The 18,878-nt window shown below is 44.2% G+C and overlaps 1 protein-coding gene across 1 annotated transcript; it reads left to right on the top strand.

Annotated features, from left to right (window-relative positions):
- The first annotated feature begins 6,916 nt into the window (after nt 1-6,916).
- Nucleotides 6,917-16,666, top strand: olig4 (oligodendrocyte transcription factor 4). Its single transcript, XM_006631361.3, has 2 exons — nt 6,917-7,287; nt 15,348-16,666. Exons 1-2 carry the CDS (start codon nt 7,167-7,169, stop codon nt 16,124-16,126), a joined length of 900 nt encoding a protein of 299 aa, XP_006631424.2. The 5' UTR covers nt 6,917-7,166; the 3' UTR covers nt 16,127-16,666.
- Nucleotides 16,667-18,878: the final 2,212 nt, after the last annotated feature.

Below are 18,878 nucleotides of genomic sequence, written 5' to 3'. Positions count from 1 at the left end.
CTGAATCCTTGAATCTGGCCCCATCTTTGTTCAAGACTAAAACAGTTCTTGTCTGTTAGTGCCCCGGACAGTCCTTTCAACCTAGGACAGTAACAGGCTGCTCTTCTCTGGATTGGTTTCAGAGCCGCAGTATCTTGTTTGTAACATGGTGACTGAAACATGCGAACAAATTGTAAATAAGGGCTTACTACTGCACAGAGTTTTCCTATAGTGTAAATCTGACTGCAGTTCTAATCTGTTTCTTGCAATTTCTTACAGTACAGTGAATGATTTCTGCTAACCTTTTGCAACCTTTTTTCCTTCTTTTGTGCAAAATTTAATCTGCTGCCAAGTGTAAACTAAATCCTCTTTCTCAGTTACAATAGGTGTGGTCCCTACACAAATATCGAGCAAAAAGTTCTTTAGCACCATCCTACTGAAATGAAATTTGGGAGCTTATTGAGCACCTTTGTTCCCCTGCCACGGGTTCCAGATACTTCAGCTTCATGCTTGTGTTCTAACACAGGATATTGTGGACGAGCTGCAGATAAAGGGCAAGTGAGGAAAACTCAGTGCTTCCCTGACAGATTTTGCATTGCAAAGCGACTGGATTCTTCATAGTGCTGTTCTTTGAAACAGACAATGCGATTGTAAAGATTACCATAAAATGAAGTACCAGTGGATTGAAAATGAAGCAGTTCTCTTTTCACGAATGGCACATCCTTTAACTGTATTTGACCTTTGGGAAGTTTTATATATAACCCCACAACCTGCAGAAAAGCAGGGATTTTTTAAAACCTAATGATGACAAGCCTGTTTTTTGTAATAAAGCTGCTAATCATAACAATCCATTAAAGATGTGCTTAAATGATTTTCTTAACACCACAGAGCAGGTATGTGTAAATTCTAATCCTGATATCAGGAACACCCCCCTCCGTGGGCATTCAGAATCTCTTGCTTGGGAAAATGCCTGTGGAATACTGGTCACGATATCGATTTCTTCAGTTCCACATTTCAGTAGGCCTTACTGTTACAGTACAGCATTGTGCTAAGTAATGCTGGTATTACAGCGATGACTACAGATCACAATAAATGCTGGTAAACATGTTTGCATTTGGAAGTAAATCCCTTTAAAAAACTACCGTGCGAGGCTTGGGAAGTGCATGGGACTGCCCCGGGGAACTCCCTGGATGGAAATGAAGCTCCTGGACAAGAGCCAATCAACCCTGGCGCCATGTGCCGCTCAGGACTTCTGCGCGTCTCTGGGGCTGGGATAAAGAGATCTGCCTGCATCCACACAAGCAACGCCTTCAACAACAGCTCGCATCCAGGCAGTTCCTCTACTCTTTACACCGGTTAAGCATGGATTGATTGATGAATTGATTTTTCACATACTGGATATTTACAATACTTCAGGTGGGTCTGTCTGTCCCCTGCTCCTGCCTCCCACCCCTCCTCTCTCCCAGCTTTTGTTCTCCTGTGCTTCTTTACCTTGTAAAGGGCTTACTGCCCTGTCTTCCTCACACCTGAAGAAGGCTCCACGGGTGAAACGTATGTTTTTTTTCTTCTCTTTTCAGCATGGGATAAAGCTATTACTTGTTCCTTATATAAATATTATACTTTCACCATCCAAGTCGCAAACTGGAAGAAGGCCTTGGAAGTGTATGGGGTTGTTTTGAGACACAGAGGCCTGATAGTTAATATTTCTGCCTCACAGCATAGGCTTCCAGCTTGGGATGTCTGTCTATATGGAGTCTGCATGTCCTTCCTTGTTCATGGGAGCCTTTTCTAGGTGCTGCTCCAGTTGCCTCCCATATCCCAAAGGTGTGCCGGGTTCATGTGATTATCTTTTTGTTTTAGCACCATGAGCAAAATGAAAAAGTCTCTGTCTCGGGAGTCTCTATTCCCAAGCCTGTGACCTGAGGGTATACCTGTTTTCAATTACTGGACTGAAAACAATTTAAAAAAAAATCTAGCTAGTAAATCACTGGAAGCTCAATTAAATAATCAAGGGCAAGGTTGGAACAAAGACCAGGAGACTCTGGGGTCAAAGTCCTGTACAATACCATATCGAGATTACCCTCTGGAACAACAAATGTTGAAATAAAGACCATGTTAACTACCACTCTAAGATTCACGCATTGCTCAGTAAGCCTAAAGGATCAATGATCAAAAACTAGTTTAAGAAACAATGATGCTTGCAAAATCATACACACTCTCAGTAACTGATTGCTTCTGGAGCCATTTCTAAAGCAGCATATAGGCTAAGGATCCCTTAAAAACACACACATCCTTTCTGCATAGCACTTTGTACTTCTACTGTGAAGTACTGTGTAGCACTTGTGCTGTGAACTCCACACTCTTACTATTGGCTACAGCTATGCACACATACCCCAATCACCTTTCACATTCACCCTCGCTGTACCCTGATTAACTTCAACTGAAGTAAGAAGTAAAGAAAAAGGGGTGAATTATTTATTTTTCCTCCTGAAAAAATAAGTCTCACCACTTATTTTTAATCTCTTTTGCATTTATTACGCCAATCCGAAACAGCCCGATCCTGAGGCATGCCCTGGGACATCGATTTCATCCTCCTGTTACAGTGCGTACTTGCACAGGCTTAGCATTGGCTTGTGTGTTTTTCTGTGTCCAGTCAGTTGTTTTTTTTTTCCTGTCAAAATCGATGCCTGTTTTCATTAGGAACAAAAGGTATTGAAATACTACAGTGGAGGACCTGAGCTCCTACTGCTACCTCACATCACACAGTGTTATTCTAATGAAGGTGTCACGAGCTCGTGATCAAAGTGCTCTGATATTTGGTGAACACAGCAGTGTGTTGCTTATCCTTCTGCTGCATTACAAAGCCAGACTGCATGAGCATTCACTTTTTAAAGATGGGTTTAATAGTGATGTCATTGACCTTTAATGACCTTACAGTGGTTTACAAGTGTAGTAATTAATAATGCAAAAACTTTTTAAAAGTAGACACACCATCAATTATCATGAGATGACTGAACTGGAGGTATAAATACTGTATAATACCCATTGCTTGTTTTAATTCACTGGGTATCTTCATTTGTACTTATTAGGCAGAATCAATATTCTGTAAATTATGCCAACATACATAACATTATTATTTAAATTAATAAATAAAATTGCTTCAAGTGACAGTTTAATTGTACTTTTTAGGTGACTTTTCAGGTTCTTTCAAAAGGATTTTCAAACACTTTAAAGTCAATTTGTTTATGACAAGTAGTCATTCCAATCGTCACCTGAACTTTGTGTGTGTTTTCAACACGGTGAGTTAGAAACACTGAGGTGTTTTACAAGCAGCCCAAGGCTTGCAGTTAAAAGCCTGGCAGCTTTCCAGCTCACAAGCACTGGAAACTTTTAAAAATTCATGTTAGAAATGGTGCCCAGTGATGAGATGGGAAGGAGTCTTCCCACAAGTTTACAGTCACTGCTGCTAAGGATGACAGTAACAGAGCATCTGTGATGATTATCTTCTGTTTTTTGATGATTGTAAACCTACTGCATGAAATGGATGTGCAGTACTTTTAAAAGAGTTAATAAAGTGGATTTTCACTTTCAGTTTTCATGTGAAACATGAACTGAGCATACCAGCAATCGCTGGTTTTTGAAAGCAGTGGCAAAAGTAGGCCATAGGCCACATCTGGAGAAGTACACTACCAAGCACAGAAAATACCACCTAACTGACTTAAATTACAGCCATTTATTTAATCTTTTAACATCAGTTTTTGCACCAATACCTTAGGAACTAAATGAACTAAATGTGGCATTACTACAATATAAAAGCCTGCATAGTCTGAATATAACTACTATCTTGCTGCTTCAGGTCTTTAAAACAGGTTGTATAGTGTTACTTTGCTTTTTAATGTGACATTACTCCTGCCTGCTTGCAACTGTTATTTTGTGTGGTTGACTGTATACCTTATCTTGCTGAATTACCTGCCGAGGAAATGTGTTCTGGTGACAAGGTGGTGAGATTGTGTTAGTTGGAAAACTATCGCTCTGACCGACTTCCAGGCCAAGAACAACACAGGTTAAGTCAGGTCTTTGTCTATCAGCAAATTGTGTTGTAGCAGAGTGAACCTCAGCCTTACGTAAATATTCTAATTCAGGCTATTTATCACAATGATAAAAAAAGCCAGGTACTAGCACTATTGCACTGGTATGTGATGGTTCTGATGAGTGTTGAAGAAGCAGGAGATCTGCATGTGCCTGTCTTCCTTTCCCGAGGTTTGTCCTCCTGATCTTGTGCTGTGCATTTTGACACGGACAACAGCCATTTTTAATGAAACAGTGGGTGGAGGGTGAGAGCAGCACGGCCCGGGTTTTCCTTTCCCTTCGATTGTATTCTCTTTGCCGAAAGCGAATGGCCTGAATAGATCGTCAGAAAGAAAAAAAAAAGAGGAAAGGGGTGTGCATGCAGATGCTAATTTTATAGGGCACCAATTAAAGAGAAATTTTATGAGGCTTTTTAAAAAAAATAATGCTTCTTTTTTAGAACAATAATACTGTCAACACAGCAGACAATTAACCCAGGTCCCTCTCTCCAAAAGCTCGGTCAGGGGTCCCTTCAATCGATGACTTAATTGCCTTGCACCCCGGTGATAATAGGATTGCACCTCCTTTGTGCCAGCCTGCCCCCACACTGGAGAAATGAGGTGCTACCTGTGTGCAGTATTGTGTTGGCCTTGTCCCGATCTCCGCTGTTAAGGCTGAATGAAATGGGACTGTGCAATCTATCCTGGTTTACAACAGGGTTCTGAGCTCGGCCACGTGGCAGCTGGGAGCTCCGTAGAGGCCCATATGTCTCAATACAGCCATTCAGGCCTGACAGGCATGGTGTAGCTTCAGTCTGCTGCCAACTCTCCTTAGCTAACAGGAAACAATTGGGCTGTTAACCAGACAATGACATGTGACCCTCATTAAATGTTTAACCAAAATCCGCTCCAGCCACCTCTGCATCGAATCCTGCCATTCTTTAGCATCTGTTTTTTTTTCCCCTGCAGTTGATCTTTTCAAAGCTGAAAATGTCAAAACACAATTAAAAATTCAGTTATTGCTCTAGAACATGATCCACCATGCTCTTCACAGAACGTGCTTGTTCGATTTGAGACGTTGTGAGGCATACTTCTGTTACAGTTATTAGGTTGTGTTTAGCCGCATGCTAAAATAAAAACTCGATGTTGGACTGAGGTGAGTCGATGTTAGACCGAGGACCATCGCCTGCTTGGTGACATTTAATATAGACAAGTGAATGGTGTTGTGTGCAGGCAGCAAAACATGAACTGAGAACAGAAAATTGCAGGCACTCTGCTTGAAGGGGCTACCTATGAAAAAGCCTTATTGTATATATTTTGTTCTTATGTAGACATAGCATTTTCAGCTCCTTGACAATGTGGGGAAGAAATAAAAAAAGCAAGCACAAAATATTAGGATGTATAGTGAAGAGTGTAGACTTTACATCAAGCTCTGTTAATGTTGTACGGTGCATCAGTAAGACCTTGTATAGTATATTGTGTACAATTTTGTTCCTTATGTACTAAAAAAAATGGGGTGGCACTTTTTCACACAATGAGGTGTAGAAGACTGGAACAAGCTACCCTCCCACGTTGTCACAACTGACACTCCTTGCAAAAAAAGGACTGGATGAGATCAAAGTTTCTTCAAAGTATATTGAATGGTTGTGGAGTTGTTTAAATGCAAATCCTTCATTTTGTCTGCTGTGATACCATTCCCATGCATTCCTTTTATTCTACATTGTGAAGAAGACCCATAACCAGTCATCAGAAACCCTAATGTGTTGCTATTGATCCATCAGAAATTGAACACATTAATACAGTATACAAACAGTATTTCTATATAATCTTCTTCATTTGCACGGATATAGGATATTGGTATATTTAGAGTCTTAAAAATCTCGTTTATGGCACAAGCCAAATTCAGATGCTGTACCAGCTGTGTATGACAATACTAAGCATAAAGGTGATTATGAAGTTCAGTACACGTGAGCCATTTTTGCAAAGCAGATTAATGCTGCCTTAATCAATGCCTTCGAAAGGTTACCATGATTCAAACAGATTGACCAAATGATTCTACTCACCTTGGCGTAGCTTATGTTGCACTGCAGGCGTTTTCTAGCTCTTTTCCTTCTCTTTCCAATATTGTATTGTTCTGATGGTGTGCACATGTGGGACAGGTGGGGGGGGCTTGTCCTCCCCCACAGAGAGTTACGACAGACCCCCCCCCAGCCACAGTGGGAGGCACGGGGTTTTGACAGGGGGCTCGTCTGTCCTCGTCCCCCTCCCTCGCTGCGGCTCTATTGCAGTCCCACTTGTTAAGTGAGAGGGGGAAAGTGAATGGAAGGGTCACGCCCTCTGAATAGCAAGGTCGTCTGTGTGGGACTGCAAATCACAGCCGACTCTGCAGGGTGAAAGCTGAGCCTCTCCGCGATCCCTCTGTGAGTCGTGAAATCAGGATTTCTCACATTTTTCCTAAGTGTGGCCAGCTTCAAAATACCGACACAAAACGAACAGCCCCCTGACTATATTTAAGAAGAACTACCATCACCCACTACTTATCCTATCTACTCTATATAGTTCTATATATTTCTAGCTTTTCTCAGAGTAAAACCTGGGGACAATTCATTTTGACAGTTCAATTGACCTATTATATGGGGAATTAATGGAATTTGAGGGATAAAGAACCGTACATCCGTTCTTGGAAATAAGATGATGGTGTGAACTGTGTAATCATATTTATGAGCCGGAAGGAATTAAGGACTGCACACCAACACTTACGCAATTTATAGCAGTAGAACTACACTGCCAACTCAAGCATATTTCCATTCAATGAAACATCCTTTAATTGTTCAACACGGCCTGACCATGAAAGCAGATATACCTCCAAAGGCAGGGTAATTGCACTCTGTGAGTTCATTAAAGCTCTCCAATAACTTTAATCATGTGTTGCTAACTAATATCGCCCTGTCAATGGGGCTCTGGGACACAAAGCACACTTGCAGAAAAAGAGCTGGGGAGAAGGCCTGTGTTAATTATTACACAATGGACAGAAGTGACCACCAACACTAGCTGTTTGTCCTCGGTGACCCCGGGTCAACGGTGAGCGGCCAGAGATGAGCTCTGGACTACCGGGAAACAATGGCCATCCCTGGACAGCGGCGCTCCTCACCGGGGTTTCTGCGGACATATGCCAGACCTGCGATCCGGACCGGAGGCTGTGCTCACAGATGGGGGCGGCAGGCAACTGCACGTTGCCAGGGTGAGTGAAAACAACCATAGGTAACACCTCGGGACAATGGGGATGATGAAGGGGAGCGAGGCCGTGAATGCGCGGAGAGGGATTAGTGTGCCGCTGGCCTGGCGGGCCGGGCATTGTACGAGCAGCAGGGGTGTGCAGATTGGGGAGACAAAACATTCTGCACGCACCACTGGGCAGCCAACTGTTCGGAAGTGTGACCCGCACACTGCCACAGCGCTTCCCGAAGGGGCAGTACTGCCTGGCGGTGACGGGGAGGGGGTGGGGGTGCAGAAAATGTGACCAGACTTCAGACCCGACCGACACAGCGAGAGGAGCAGAGCTCTCCAGCCAGTTCTCACCATGAGCACTCCCCCTCCGAGCTGCTGTCAGCTTGAGCTCGCTGGCGTCCAGTCCAGTCCGGTCCGGGCCCCAGAAGGATGACCACAGTGCCCGAAGAGCTCCACAGACAACCTGGGAGCTCCTGCGCGGCCCTGAAGGAACCACGGCCAGCGGCCTTTGTTTGTGTTTCTCAAAAAGGCAACGTTTAAAACTGGACATGAAAACTCTTCATGTGAATGCTTCTCACTCCATCGGGATTTGTACTCTGTATAGTCCATATATACTATATATTTTTTATGTATGTACTTCGACCTTGAAGTCCACTTACATTTATGCCCATACAATCTGTATATATCAGTATTAAGTCGTTTAGTCCATATACAGCATATCTGTAGTAAAACTGTATTGTCTATATATAAATATGAATTTATGCACTGACACTGATACTGTGTTTGGGACTGAAAAATGCAATTAATATGAAACTGTAATATATACAAATACATCCATTTAAGAATCATAGAGTTTGAATCAGTTTTAGCTAATTGGTGCTTTATCCCATTTCTGCGAATGTGGAGTTTTTTCAGGGAAACATGATTAAGCCTGACACTGATCGAAAAGAAAGAGAAAAGTCCTTATTATTGATGTATCGCACTCTGGTGTATTTTCCCCTGAATCCAGCCAGGTTGGATATGGAGTTAGGGGGCAGGAAAGGTGTTGCTGCAGTATCGGTTTACCGTAGGAGAACTAGTAACACATTACATGAAAACAGAATCCCAACCACAAAGGTCTCTGACGATGTCTGCTATGCACCCATATACTGTACACCTGTATCATTTCTGCAACCTTTCCTTCTGTTTAAGACACCCAAATGTCTTCTAATATTACCAAGAATATACAGAAAATAAATGATTTGTATGAACCTCAGTTTATTTGCTAATAATGGGGTCATATTAGACCCAAAATCAGAACTGCACCAATCAAGAACCTCCTTGTGCAGACAAGACAGCTCAACAGATTTCACTGGAAAGAAATGAAACAGGCCTGCTCGTCACTCACAGCCCTGCTGTACCTGTCTTATCAAACACAGTTTTAAACACAATTCTGAAAAAAAATATTAGTCCTATAAATTCACTGCACACATGCTGATGTTTGTTGTCACGCTTTAAGTGTGGCCAGGACTGGACAGGAGTGGACAATTCTTTCAGGGGCCTGGACAGCAAAACAGAGATTCTGACTGCTTAACCAGAGAGCTTGGACTGGCCAGATGTGACGCCAGAGTTTAGAGTTTAGTGAATGTGACCGTTAAAAGGGGCTTGGTGAGGTGTTCTGTGTGTGCAAGCCACTGGAAAGGGTTTTTTGCTTTGCTCCAAAAACCTGGTGTGTTTGTCTGAAGTGACTGTTTTTCCCATTGTGCCATCATGACCTCAGTCAGCCTCCTGGTACTTTAGGCATAATTTATGGTCAGGAAACACCACGAAATGGGCTTGTATATTGGCAACCTGCTGATTCGTCTTTTCAGGCTTCCAGAAGTAGGCTGTGCCTTTTAAACCTTTGCTTTCTAACTGATAATAAATTATTTTCTGTTGTGCAGGGAGCCATTTAAAGAACCCAGAGTAAGGGCAGATCATTTTCCCTCTTGTAAACCAGGCTTAATGATTAAGAAACAGAAAACTACCGGGGAAAGTTTTTTTTAGGTGTTAAAGCTACTCATAAAATTCTTCTTTTATACCCGCTTTTAAAAAAAGTGAAACTGTTACAGGCTGAATAGATCAAAAAGGGTATTCAGACCTCTTTAGGAGACTTTTTGTGATGACCCAAATATAAAAAGGAATAAAAAGCACCTTTAAAGCCTTTTGAATCCTTCTTACACTGAAATAAAAGAATGAGCCTTATGACAACAAGGCAAAGTTTGCTTTACATCTTTGCATTTTTATTGAGCCTCAATGGCAGCTAATCTAGTGTGATCTGCTGTTGCTACAAGCACATGTTCTCCGCTCGCCCAGCACAAAAGATTCATTTTCTGGTCATCTGAGCTCTTTCAGAAGGAGTGAACCAGAGGAAAATGAACAGGGAGCTCGGAAAAAAAGGAGTCCTGGAGCAAGAGTGTCTGAGAGGACACAAAAGGGGAGTCTTGCAAAGCAGCAACCGGAGGAACCCTGATACTTTGATAGGGGGCAAAGCGATTGAAGGGATAAAGTCTAGTATCAGTGCTGGGGAGCGCAGAGAGCGTGGGTTTGGGGGTGAGGGGGAAATCTGCTTCAAAGAGACCCCCAGATTTCACTCATTTCCCATCTCACTGTGTGGCCTGCAATCAGAACCCAAATGAATAAAGAATGGGAGAAACTTTCACACTCGGCGCTCCCAGCTGAGTGGGTTCAGGATGCTGCCTATCCAGCTTTGAAAGAGCACCCTCTTGTAAAAGCCCTTGTATGTTGTGTGACGTGTTAAGAAGATTACGTATTGCTGATAGGTGTGGGTGTTTGTGTTTAAAACAAGTATTTGGTGTCAGGCAGTGTAATTCCAGAGGGGTACAATGACAGAAAAGCACCCTGTCGTCAGCTCCACAGATGGGACTAATGATTAAACAGAACCGGAGTTCTTAATCACAGCATGATTAAAAGTGAAAAAGCACGCTATACAAAGGCATGAAATGGTTGGAAGCCCAGTTTCACTTTGGCTTTCACAAAGGCATCACGTTGCTTCCCCAGAAAGATGCGCCGTTTTATTTTTCAGTGAACGAGAAGCACAGGTGAGGGCTTGGCGGGGTCTGGGAAAACCCCAGAACTATCGATTTTTGCTTTTTGCTTCATAACGGGCAGATTGTAGATCAAAACAAAACCGGTCCAAGAAACGATTGATGACCCAAACCTCACGTTTGATGACACGTTGGTTTTTTTAATTTCAAGAAGTTCGAGGAAAGAATTCGCCAGCGTTGCCTGAATTTGGGGTTTCTGCCTGATGATGTGAAAGTCCATATGTTATAAATAGGCATCCTGACTGTCGCCAAGACTGCTTTCGCCACCGGGTTTAAATGATAGAGGCACAATGAGTGATCAAGCTTTCACAGCTCCGCTTGGCTATGTTCTCTTTATCCCCAGACATAATGACACGCCAAAGGGGAGCAAGGTCCTTTCCTGGCCTGCTTGGTTGTTTGATGCCATGATGAAGTGCTGTTCCAGGATTAATCCTGGACAAGTACCCTCTTGACAGTAAGAGCCCTCAGACGTGAGAGCCTCCATCCGCATCCCAGAACACACGTTCCCACCGCCCGGAAAAAAGGGTTCCAGCCAGCAACCCCGTCTGGAAGCAGATCCCTGGCCTAGAATGAAATCGATCTCGTTTTTTTGTTTTGTTTTGTTTTTAGATAACAAATTTGTTTGCAAATAGGCGATATTCGGCAGTCAATTGTCTGAGCGAAAGCTGTGGACCCGGCCAGCCAGCTGTGATGTCTCTCTGATGCTCCTGTCCTTACCTGGAGGATGAGAAGGAGTCGGCGGATGGCAGCACCCAAAGAGTCGTCCAGCAAGGAGGGGCTGTGGAGGGGCGAGCTGGGGAGGTCCCAGCCAGGCCTGCCCAATCAAGAGTGAGATCCAGGCCAGGGGACGGAGGTGGCGATCAAGGGGAAGTGTGTTTAACACTGACAACCGGGGGCACTTCTGCATTGAAATAGTGGCGGAAGCTGAGAACGAGTTACCCCACCATGTTGTGGAGAAACAGGCGCCGGCGTCCTTCAGGAAATGACTGGAGGCAAACTCTGGGATCAATTCACCGCAAGCAGCCAAATAAGACAAACTGTCCGAATGGGCGGATTCAGATGTGCTCGTGGTCGGTCTGTGGCAGAAAAGAAAGAGAACCTCAACATTGCGGAGCAGTTTAATCCAGTTTAGGTTTCACCAGCTGCCGAAAATCGGAACAGTGAAGCAGGAAAAATGTTTATTTTACGCTGCTGCCTTTTTATCCATCAATGTCATTTTGTTGGCATTTCAAACTGTTGTTTGAGAGCAAATTCCCAGCTAAATATACAGTAAGGTGTTAGGTAGTACGGTCAGGTGACAGGTCAGGTGACAGGTGACCTGATCATCGCTGTTGCACTGGTACTCGTTCCTACAAGTACGAGTACAAGTACGAGTACAAGTACCAGTGGGGGCTTCACAGAGCCTCATCCTCATGGCCAGGCTGCTGGTCCCTCTTACCCAAGCAGAGTAAATCCAGTCCTGTACCTCTGCTCTTCTCACAGAAGGGTTGATCTGAAGCTGTTTAACTCCAAACAAATGACCAAACAGAGAATATTCAGAACCTGGAGGTGGCTTATGATACAAGAACCTGCAACTTGCAATGACCTGAAATGGTTCAGTCTGCCGTGAATAAGAAAGGTTTCTTGCCCTCTGCACTGATACTGGATGCTCAAAGCTCACAGCTTCTAGCTGAGGGAGTGAAGCTGTGTGGCTGGGAACCAATGCTGTCTAAATTAGCTGGGAATCCTTACTACTGCTGCTGTGTGCTCTTTAGCCCCTTTCTGCATATGGGTTTTTCCAGCACATCCTTGGCTCTCCCTCAGGAAATTCCTGAAAAGAATGTGGAGGCTCCATCACTTCAGGATTTAATTTTCCGCTCTCTGCTGCGATTTACCCTTGTATCAATCCTTTCGACTTCCTTGTCTGATATAGAGAAGGAAAAGAAACGTCTGGTCTCGGGACTTCCACCTAACTGATGGCGTTAATGTTGGACTAGTTTTTTAGGGATGTTATTGCTGACAATCTACAGCATATTGTTCATGGTTAATATATAAGATACAACTGAAAACTTTGAACTCCCCCAGTTGGCAGAAGAAAAGACGAACCTCACTCCATTTGTGGATAGACGTGATGCTTCATATTTCATGTTTAGTTTACTTGTGTGTTGCTTCATATGATGTATCTGGTTATCAAGGTAATTCTGAGATAATAAGAAAGGGCACAGGTTTTTTTCTGTGTGTGCCCGTAGTGGGGTGATGTGAACAGAGTTTTGGACGGACTGCAGAATGTCCCAGAGATCCCCCGGTGAGCTGTCCACTCTTCGGTGAAATTCCACAGCTAACTGCTCATCTAAGGGGATCTACCAGACAATAATCATAAAAAAGGTTGACAGAGTTCATGCTAAACGTACGCAGCGTACGCACACAGAAGCCTGAGTCATCTGTGTCACTGATCAGAGACTGTGTGCTCATTATTGGAATTTTGCTTTCCAGTAATGTCATTTCACTGGAAGCCAGATGCAGCTCATCTGACTGCAGGGCCAGTCGTCACAGAGATGTGGCTAATGGTGATCTTCACTACGACTTCTCTATAAAATCGCCTCTCTGTAAAAAAAAGAAATATCTGAGAAAGTTCACAGCTCCTGAGATCTTTGATTCAAATTGTCTGTATCAAGAGTAATGAGCTTCCTCGATCGCAGAGGTTATTAACTCTTTGAAAAACCAGGCTGAAATTCGGTGATGTGAGCAGAAAGGATTACTGGAGAAAGATTTTGCAGATTAGTTTGTACAGTGTATTGCGACCTTTGTATTTTAGTTTTTCCTAGCACATTTACTCCAATATCACATATGAAACTAAGCTTGATAGACTTCTAAAAGACTGACCTAGAATCATCTCAGCTTTCAAACACTGTCGTGTAGCAGTACCTGTTCACCGCAGTCTCCAGAAATACTTTGCCTTTTTCCTGCATAAGTAATCAAATTAATCCCTCATGAAAGGCACATTGTTCTGTGTATCTTCACCAACTTTTGAAAACCTTATTTTTTTGTAGAGACCGACAATTATGGGTCAATGCGACTGAAATGGCTTATGAAAAACGTATTTGCAGAAATATCCTAAACAAATATTGCTTTTCCTCTTTAAAATTAGACATTCCCCCTAGGAAACTTGCACTGCGGATTTCCATTTAAAATATCCAACGCACTTTAAGGTATTGTAAAACTGCGCATGACAATGGTGTTTGACATCGGAGCTTAGCCTTAGTCCCCTGTTCGCTAGTGTCAGTGCTCTATGATAGAGTGAGCAATAGTGATGTTAATGAGTGCAGGAAGGGCTGAAGAGATTCCAGTACTGTAAATCAATACCCACACTAGAGGTGGGCTTAAAATGTTAACCAGCTTAATTTAAGAGGTTTACGACAGAATGGGGGCAGGAGAGCAACAATGTCAGGCCTAGACAGTAGATGCTCCCAGGTACTGTATCTTCTCAAGCCTGCTCATAGTGCCATGAGATCTCGTTGAGTGAGCATGGTTACATCCACAGCCTGTTTATGGTTCAGCTGTATAGAAGTTCCTTTCATCCGTTAACCATGGCAATCTGCCCATTAAGCCCCCGCTCGTTAAAGTGTTCAAGCCAAACTGCAGCTTATCACGTTTGTAGGTCCACGCATTGACAATGCCGCATGGATTTAAGAACCTAAGAAGTGTCACGAATGAGAGGAAGGCCGCTCAGAGCCTGTTTGGACGCTGGAAGGCTTTCATCCAGCCGTTTCTTGAAAAAAAGCAGGGTTTCGGCTTCAACAACATGGCCATGGAGCTTGTTCCATACGCCAGTCCACCCTTTGCTTAACAGGAAGACCGCATTTCTTATTCCTTAGCATCCAAACACCACATTTCCCTCTGTTTCTGTCCCCACACTTAATTTCCTGCGCTTCCTTCAGCCAGACTTGTGTGTCCAGTGAAGAAGCAGTAAAAGCTGTCTTGTTAATTGAATTTATACTTTAGTGAGAGATTGTGCATTTAGGTTGGATCCTTGTAATTCTTGTAGTGCTGTTTTTTTTTTCAATGCCAGATTCACAGACAGGCAGCTACGCTATGCAGTGAAGTTAGGGCTGGGCTCTGCACGTGTGGAAATGCATTGTTGATGTGGAATGGCTGGGCAGACAGGTGGTACAAAATGAGACAACCTACAGGACCTACCTGAAAGAGATCCCCATTCTCAAAAGTCAGGACCGTACACTACGGTTCACTGGCACATGGCAGGGAAAATTATCTCCCACTAACATTCTTATTTTTGTACAAGGTTGCCCAGGGAATAAATCGTTCGTGTTAGTATTGCACACTCTTGCAAATATTTTGTTTTCTGTGCCCCTTTCGTCCGAGTTCAATGCTTAACAATCAGATTACTTAATTAAAGCACTCAAAACATATGAGAAGACAATGAACCCGTTTCATATACACAATTCCACGCAGAACTAACAGTGCCACAAAAAAAGAGAAAGGATTAAAGGACCAAATAAAAGGCTTAGCGAAGTATGTTACAGTCGTTAGAACAATATCTCTTAGACCACATGTGCATCTTCAAGCCTCGCGCTTCTGCGGACAAGAGTGCAATTTGGTGCTTGAGGAGTTAATGTGGGCTAAGGGGGATTAAGTGTTTGAGAAGTTAAACGGACCAGTGAGTGTACGCCCCCTCTGTGATTGGATGTCATCCTAGCAACCTCATTATGCAGCTCATTGTTCCTTTGTGACAGCAACCCTATAAATCAGCCACATCCAAACAGGATCACCAGCGGGCTCTGCCAGACTGCTGGAGGTGCTCTGTGCTGCTAGCTAGAGATCAGGCTATTTCTACACCTATACAGCCAGTTTTCAGAAAAACCATTGTGTTCCTCAGGTGCAGACGGAAGAGCTTCAGAGTTCATTCGTTTAAGTACTGTTTTTCCAGCTTGAGCTAGAGGGGCTCCTCCTTCGATTTTCTTATCCGTTTTTTGGGGGGTTTCGCATTCAGAAGCCGATATGGACTCGGACGCCGGATCCGCCTCAAGCCGGTCCTCTTCCCCGGAGTTCGTGGAGGAGGCCAGGGCCTTCTTCTCCAACCGGATGTTCCGGGCCTACTGCCGGGACCAGGAGCAGGAGCTGGAGCCGGAGCAGGAGCAGGAGCAGCCGCGCACCAGCCTGCTGCCCAAAGAGGGGAGCAGCGGGGCGGGCGCGGGGGCCGGGGGCGCCGGCGGCCGGGCCAAGCCCAAGAGGGGGCTGACGGAGGACGACCTGCAGGGCCTGCGGCTGAAGGTGAACAGCCGGGAGCGGAAGAGGATGCACGATCTGAACCAGGCCATGGACGGGCTGCGGGAGGTGATGCCCTATGCCCAGGGGCCCTCGGTCCGGAAGCTCTCCAAGATCTCCACCCTGCTCCTGGCCAGGAACTACATCCTCATGCTGTCCAGCTCCCTGGAGGAGATGAAGAAGCTGGTGAGCGACGTCTACGGTGGGAGCCACCCCAGCCATGTGCCCCGTTGTAGCCCGGTGGGGACCTCCCCTGCCCAGCTGCCCCTACACCCCCTGGCCCAGTCCCTCCACTCCCTTGTGGGCACCACATCCACCGCCACCCACTCCTCTCCTTCTGCAGGCTACCTGGGGTTCAGGCCTCCCCTGCAGACTCTGCTGAAGGAGCTCAGCAGCCCCTCCAATCTCGGGGTCTCCTACAGGCACCTCACCGGCATGCCCTGTCCTTGTTCGCTGTGCCAGCCTCTGCCAGCCTCCACGGCCAGTTTACCCAGTTGTCTATGAGCAAGTGAGGCAGGACTGTGCTGGGAACTGAGCTCTAACTTTCGGGATTTCTGGGGAAGCTTCCCGCCTCTTTGTTGCTACAACAGGCTGCGATCTGGATAGCTGACTTTTGTGTTCTCTTCAATGATTGGGCCAGCTTTCAAAACGAAAGGGACTGTATCTCCTTCATTGTGGTATCTTGTAGATCTCTGTAAAGTTTGTAGAAGAAGAGAAGACTATTCTTGTTTTGTTTTATTAAAGAATGTTTTTTGTGTAAGCTGCTATTTTTATACATAATAACTTTTGTTAAGTGTACATTTTTCTAAGCAGAGTCTAGTTTATTACTGGCCATATGTCTAGCACATCTTTATTTTGTTCTCTGCCTTTCTTTCTTGAAGGCCTGGGATTCTTTTTGACTGTAAAACAGCTAGATGACAAGACAGCTGCTACCCCTTAAATTGTCTTGCTGGGCTGAAAGAAAACAACTTGTTAAAAATGGTGGAGAAAGCGTGTTTGTACAAATTGTGTTTTTCCCCGAATAAAGTTTTAAGAAACTTGTTAGATCTGATTTTATCCTTTCATTTTTTTATAACAATTGATTAAATTAATTCCCTGGCAGCACCGGTTTTAAAATTTTATAAGAATGTAGTCCACAACCATATTTCTTTATGGCTAAGGGCTTTTATACACACTGTAGTTGTCTGTTTTTCAGATTTTACGTGGTATATTGTGTTTTAGGTTTTTTTGTCATGTTCTGAACATGATTCTGAAAGTGATTGTCATGATTTGTCATGATAAACTGTGACCAAAATGTGACAGTTTCAAATATAAAAGGGAGTGTTGTAATGGGAATCATGTGCATTTTTTGGGGATTAGAAATACTCTTTATTGCCTTTTTTCCCAATATATCATTTTTTGAAACCTTGTCACAGAGATTTAGTTTAACTGTTATGGCGTTGAAGGTAAAGAGTGATCCATATTTCCAAGAAGGAGGTTGTTTTTCATATGCGATGTTCTAATCATTCGTTTAACAAGCACTCACTCTTGGTGCACTGACTTTCTTTGGCGAAACTATGAATGAACTCATTACAGAACAGAACCCATTTCGCCAGGAGACATATACAGTAAGTGGAAACTGCGAGGGTTCACATTCCACCTAGGCACAAAAACTTTCACAACTGCTAGCCGTTTGCTTTCTGTGGTCTCTACTTGAGGGGCGGACGGTGATCTTTTTCTCGGAGGATTCATGGGGTGAAGACCCTAGGAATAAACTAAAGAGACAGCTCGTGTTTCTCAGTTGCTAACCAGCTGTAAAGAATACAGCAGTGCTGCCATTGTTGCAGCAATAGAATGTGACTGGCACTGTGACAGCTATAAATCATGAGTTCTAAGGACTTATTTGACCATGTTGATGAAAAGCAAACATGACCATTTTGTCAGCAATTCATGACACAGTCCTATGTTTATTTGCTTTACTCTGATTTAGCTTTGTATTAACTGGATTCTGAAAAATGATTGCCTTAACATATAATACATTCTTTAGCGTACAGCCATCATATAACTGAATTCTTATATTTATCATGACATAATAAGTATTATTTATGTTAATAAAAAACATGCGTGTGTCATGCACTTGTAAATATAGTGACTCCCGTAGAGTCACAGCAAACTACACTAAACAAGGGTTTCATTTATCTGTAGCAAAGTTATACATCATTTGAGATGCTTTCTTGGGTCATGCTTGAAATGTTATGAGTTCAACGACTCTTCAAAGCTTTTTTGTCCTCAGCACCCGAAGAAAATGGATAAACCAGACATGTTGATTTCACAGCGTATTAGTAAGACCTGATTATTATCACAAATGTCATTATTCTTCCTCCCTCGTCCTTCCCTTTTATTTTCAGTTGGAAATAACCTTCCTAGTGCATCTTCCTTAAACTGAGTTTTTTTCCCCCTAAGTTAAAACAATAGGGTTAGCTTTTCAACCTCTGCTATTCACAAACAAATCCTGAACTGATTTTTTAAATCAAAAAATGTTTCACTTTCCACACTCACGCCAACACACAACACAGCACACGGCGGGCGGCTGTCCCGCGTTCCGCTCTGCCAAAACCCTAAGCCGGAATTCTGCAGTGCCGCGCCGGAGGGTTAAGGAGGGAGGAAGGGTGCGTTTTAATGAAGGGGCATTCTCCTTGTCCTTGTTTCCCTCTGCAGATCCTCCCACTTGGGGGAACCAAGCCCCACGAGGAATGAGCTCCAGCCGCAGAGCTGGACAATGGTGCCGGTGAGGAACAATGGGCCCGCTCCTCACTCGTGCCTCTGACACAGGGCCAGCCATTCAATATCCATTTCATCATAGTAACAAGCGCTGCCGGGCCAAAAGGCCTGACACTCACCAGAACAAAGGCACTTAGGACTAATTTATGAAGCCGTATTGACATTCTAAAGATTGCCCCTTTGTTCACAGCCCGGCGCTGCCATCAGCTGTGGGCAGGGCGGAGGCGAGGCAGCTGGGAGCCATGAGACAGCGGTCCCACCGTGGGGGCGCCGGCGCCGATGTCACCTGGGCCCAACCCCCCCCCCCCCTCCCCCCCGGCACTGCGGCTCAGCCAGCCCAGGTGGGAAAAAAGGGAAACGGAACACATTTTGGGGATTAGGGGAAACACGTAACGGGCTCTTTTTGGTAGATAATTAGCGACACTGACTTCTGCCGAACTGGTGCACTCCTGGTTGGGAACAGATGGCGTGAAACCCTGACAGTGCCATCGTATTT

The sequence above is a fragment of the Lepisosteus oculatus genome, chromosome 11, assembly GCF_040954835.1.
Source record: "Lepisosteus oculatus isolate fLepOcu1 chromosome 11, fLepOcu1.hap2, whole genome shotgun sequence".
NCBI classification, from domain to species: domain Eukaryota; kingdom Metazoa; phylum Chordata; class Actinopteri; order Semionotiformes; family Lepisosteidae; genus Lepisosteus; species Lepisosteus oculatus.
Note: the sequence above shows the minus strand (reverse complement) of the source record. Positions and strands in the feature narration are given on the sequence as shown.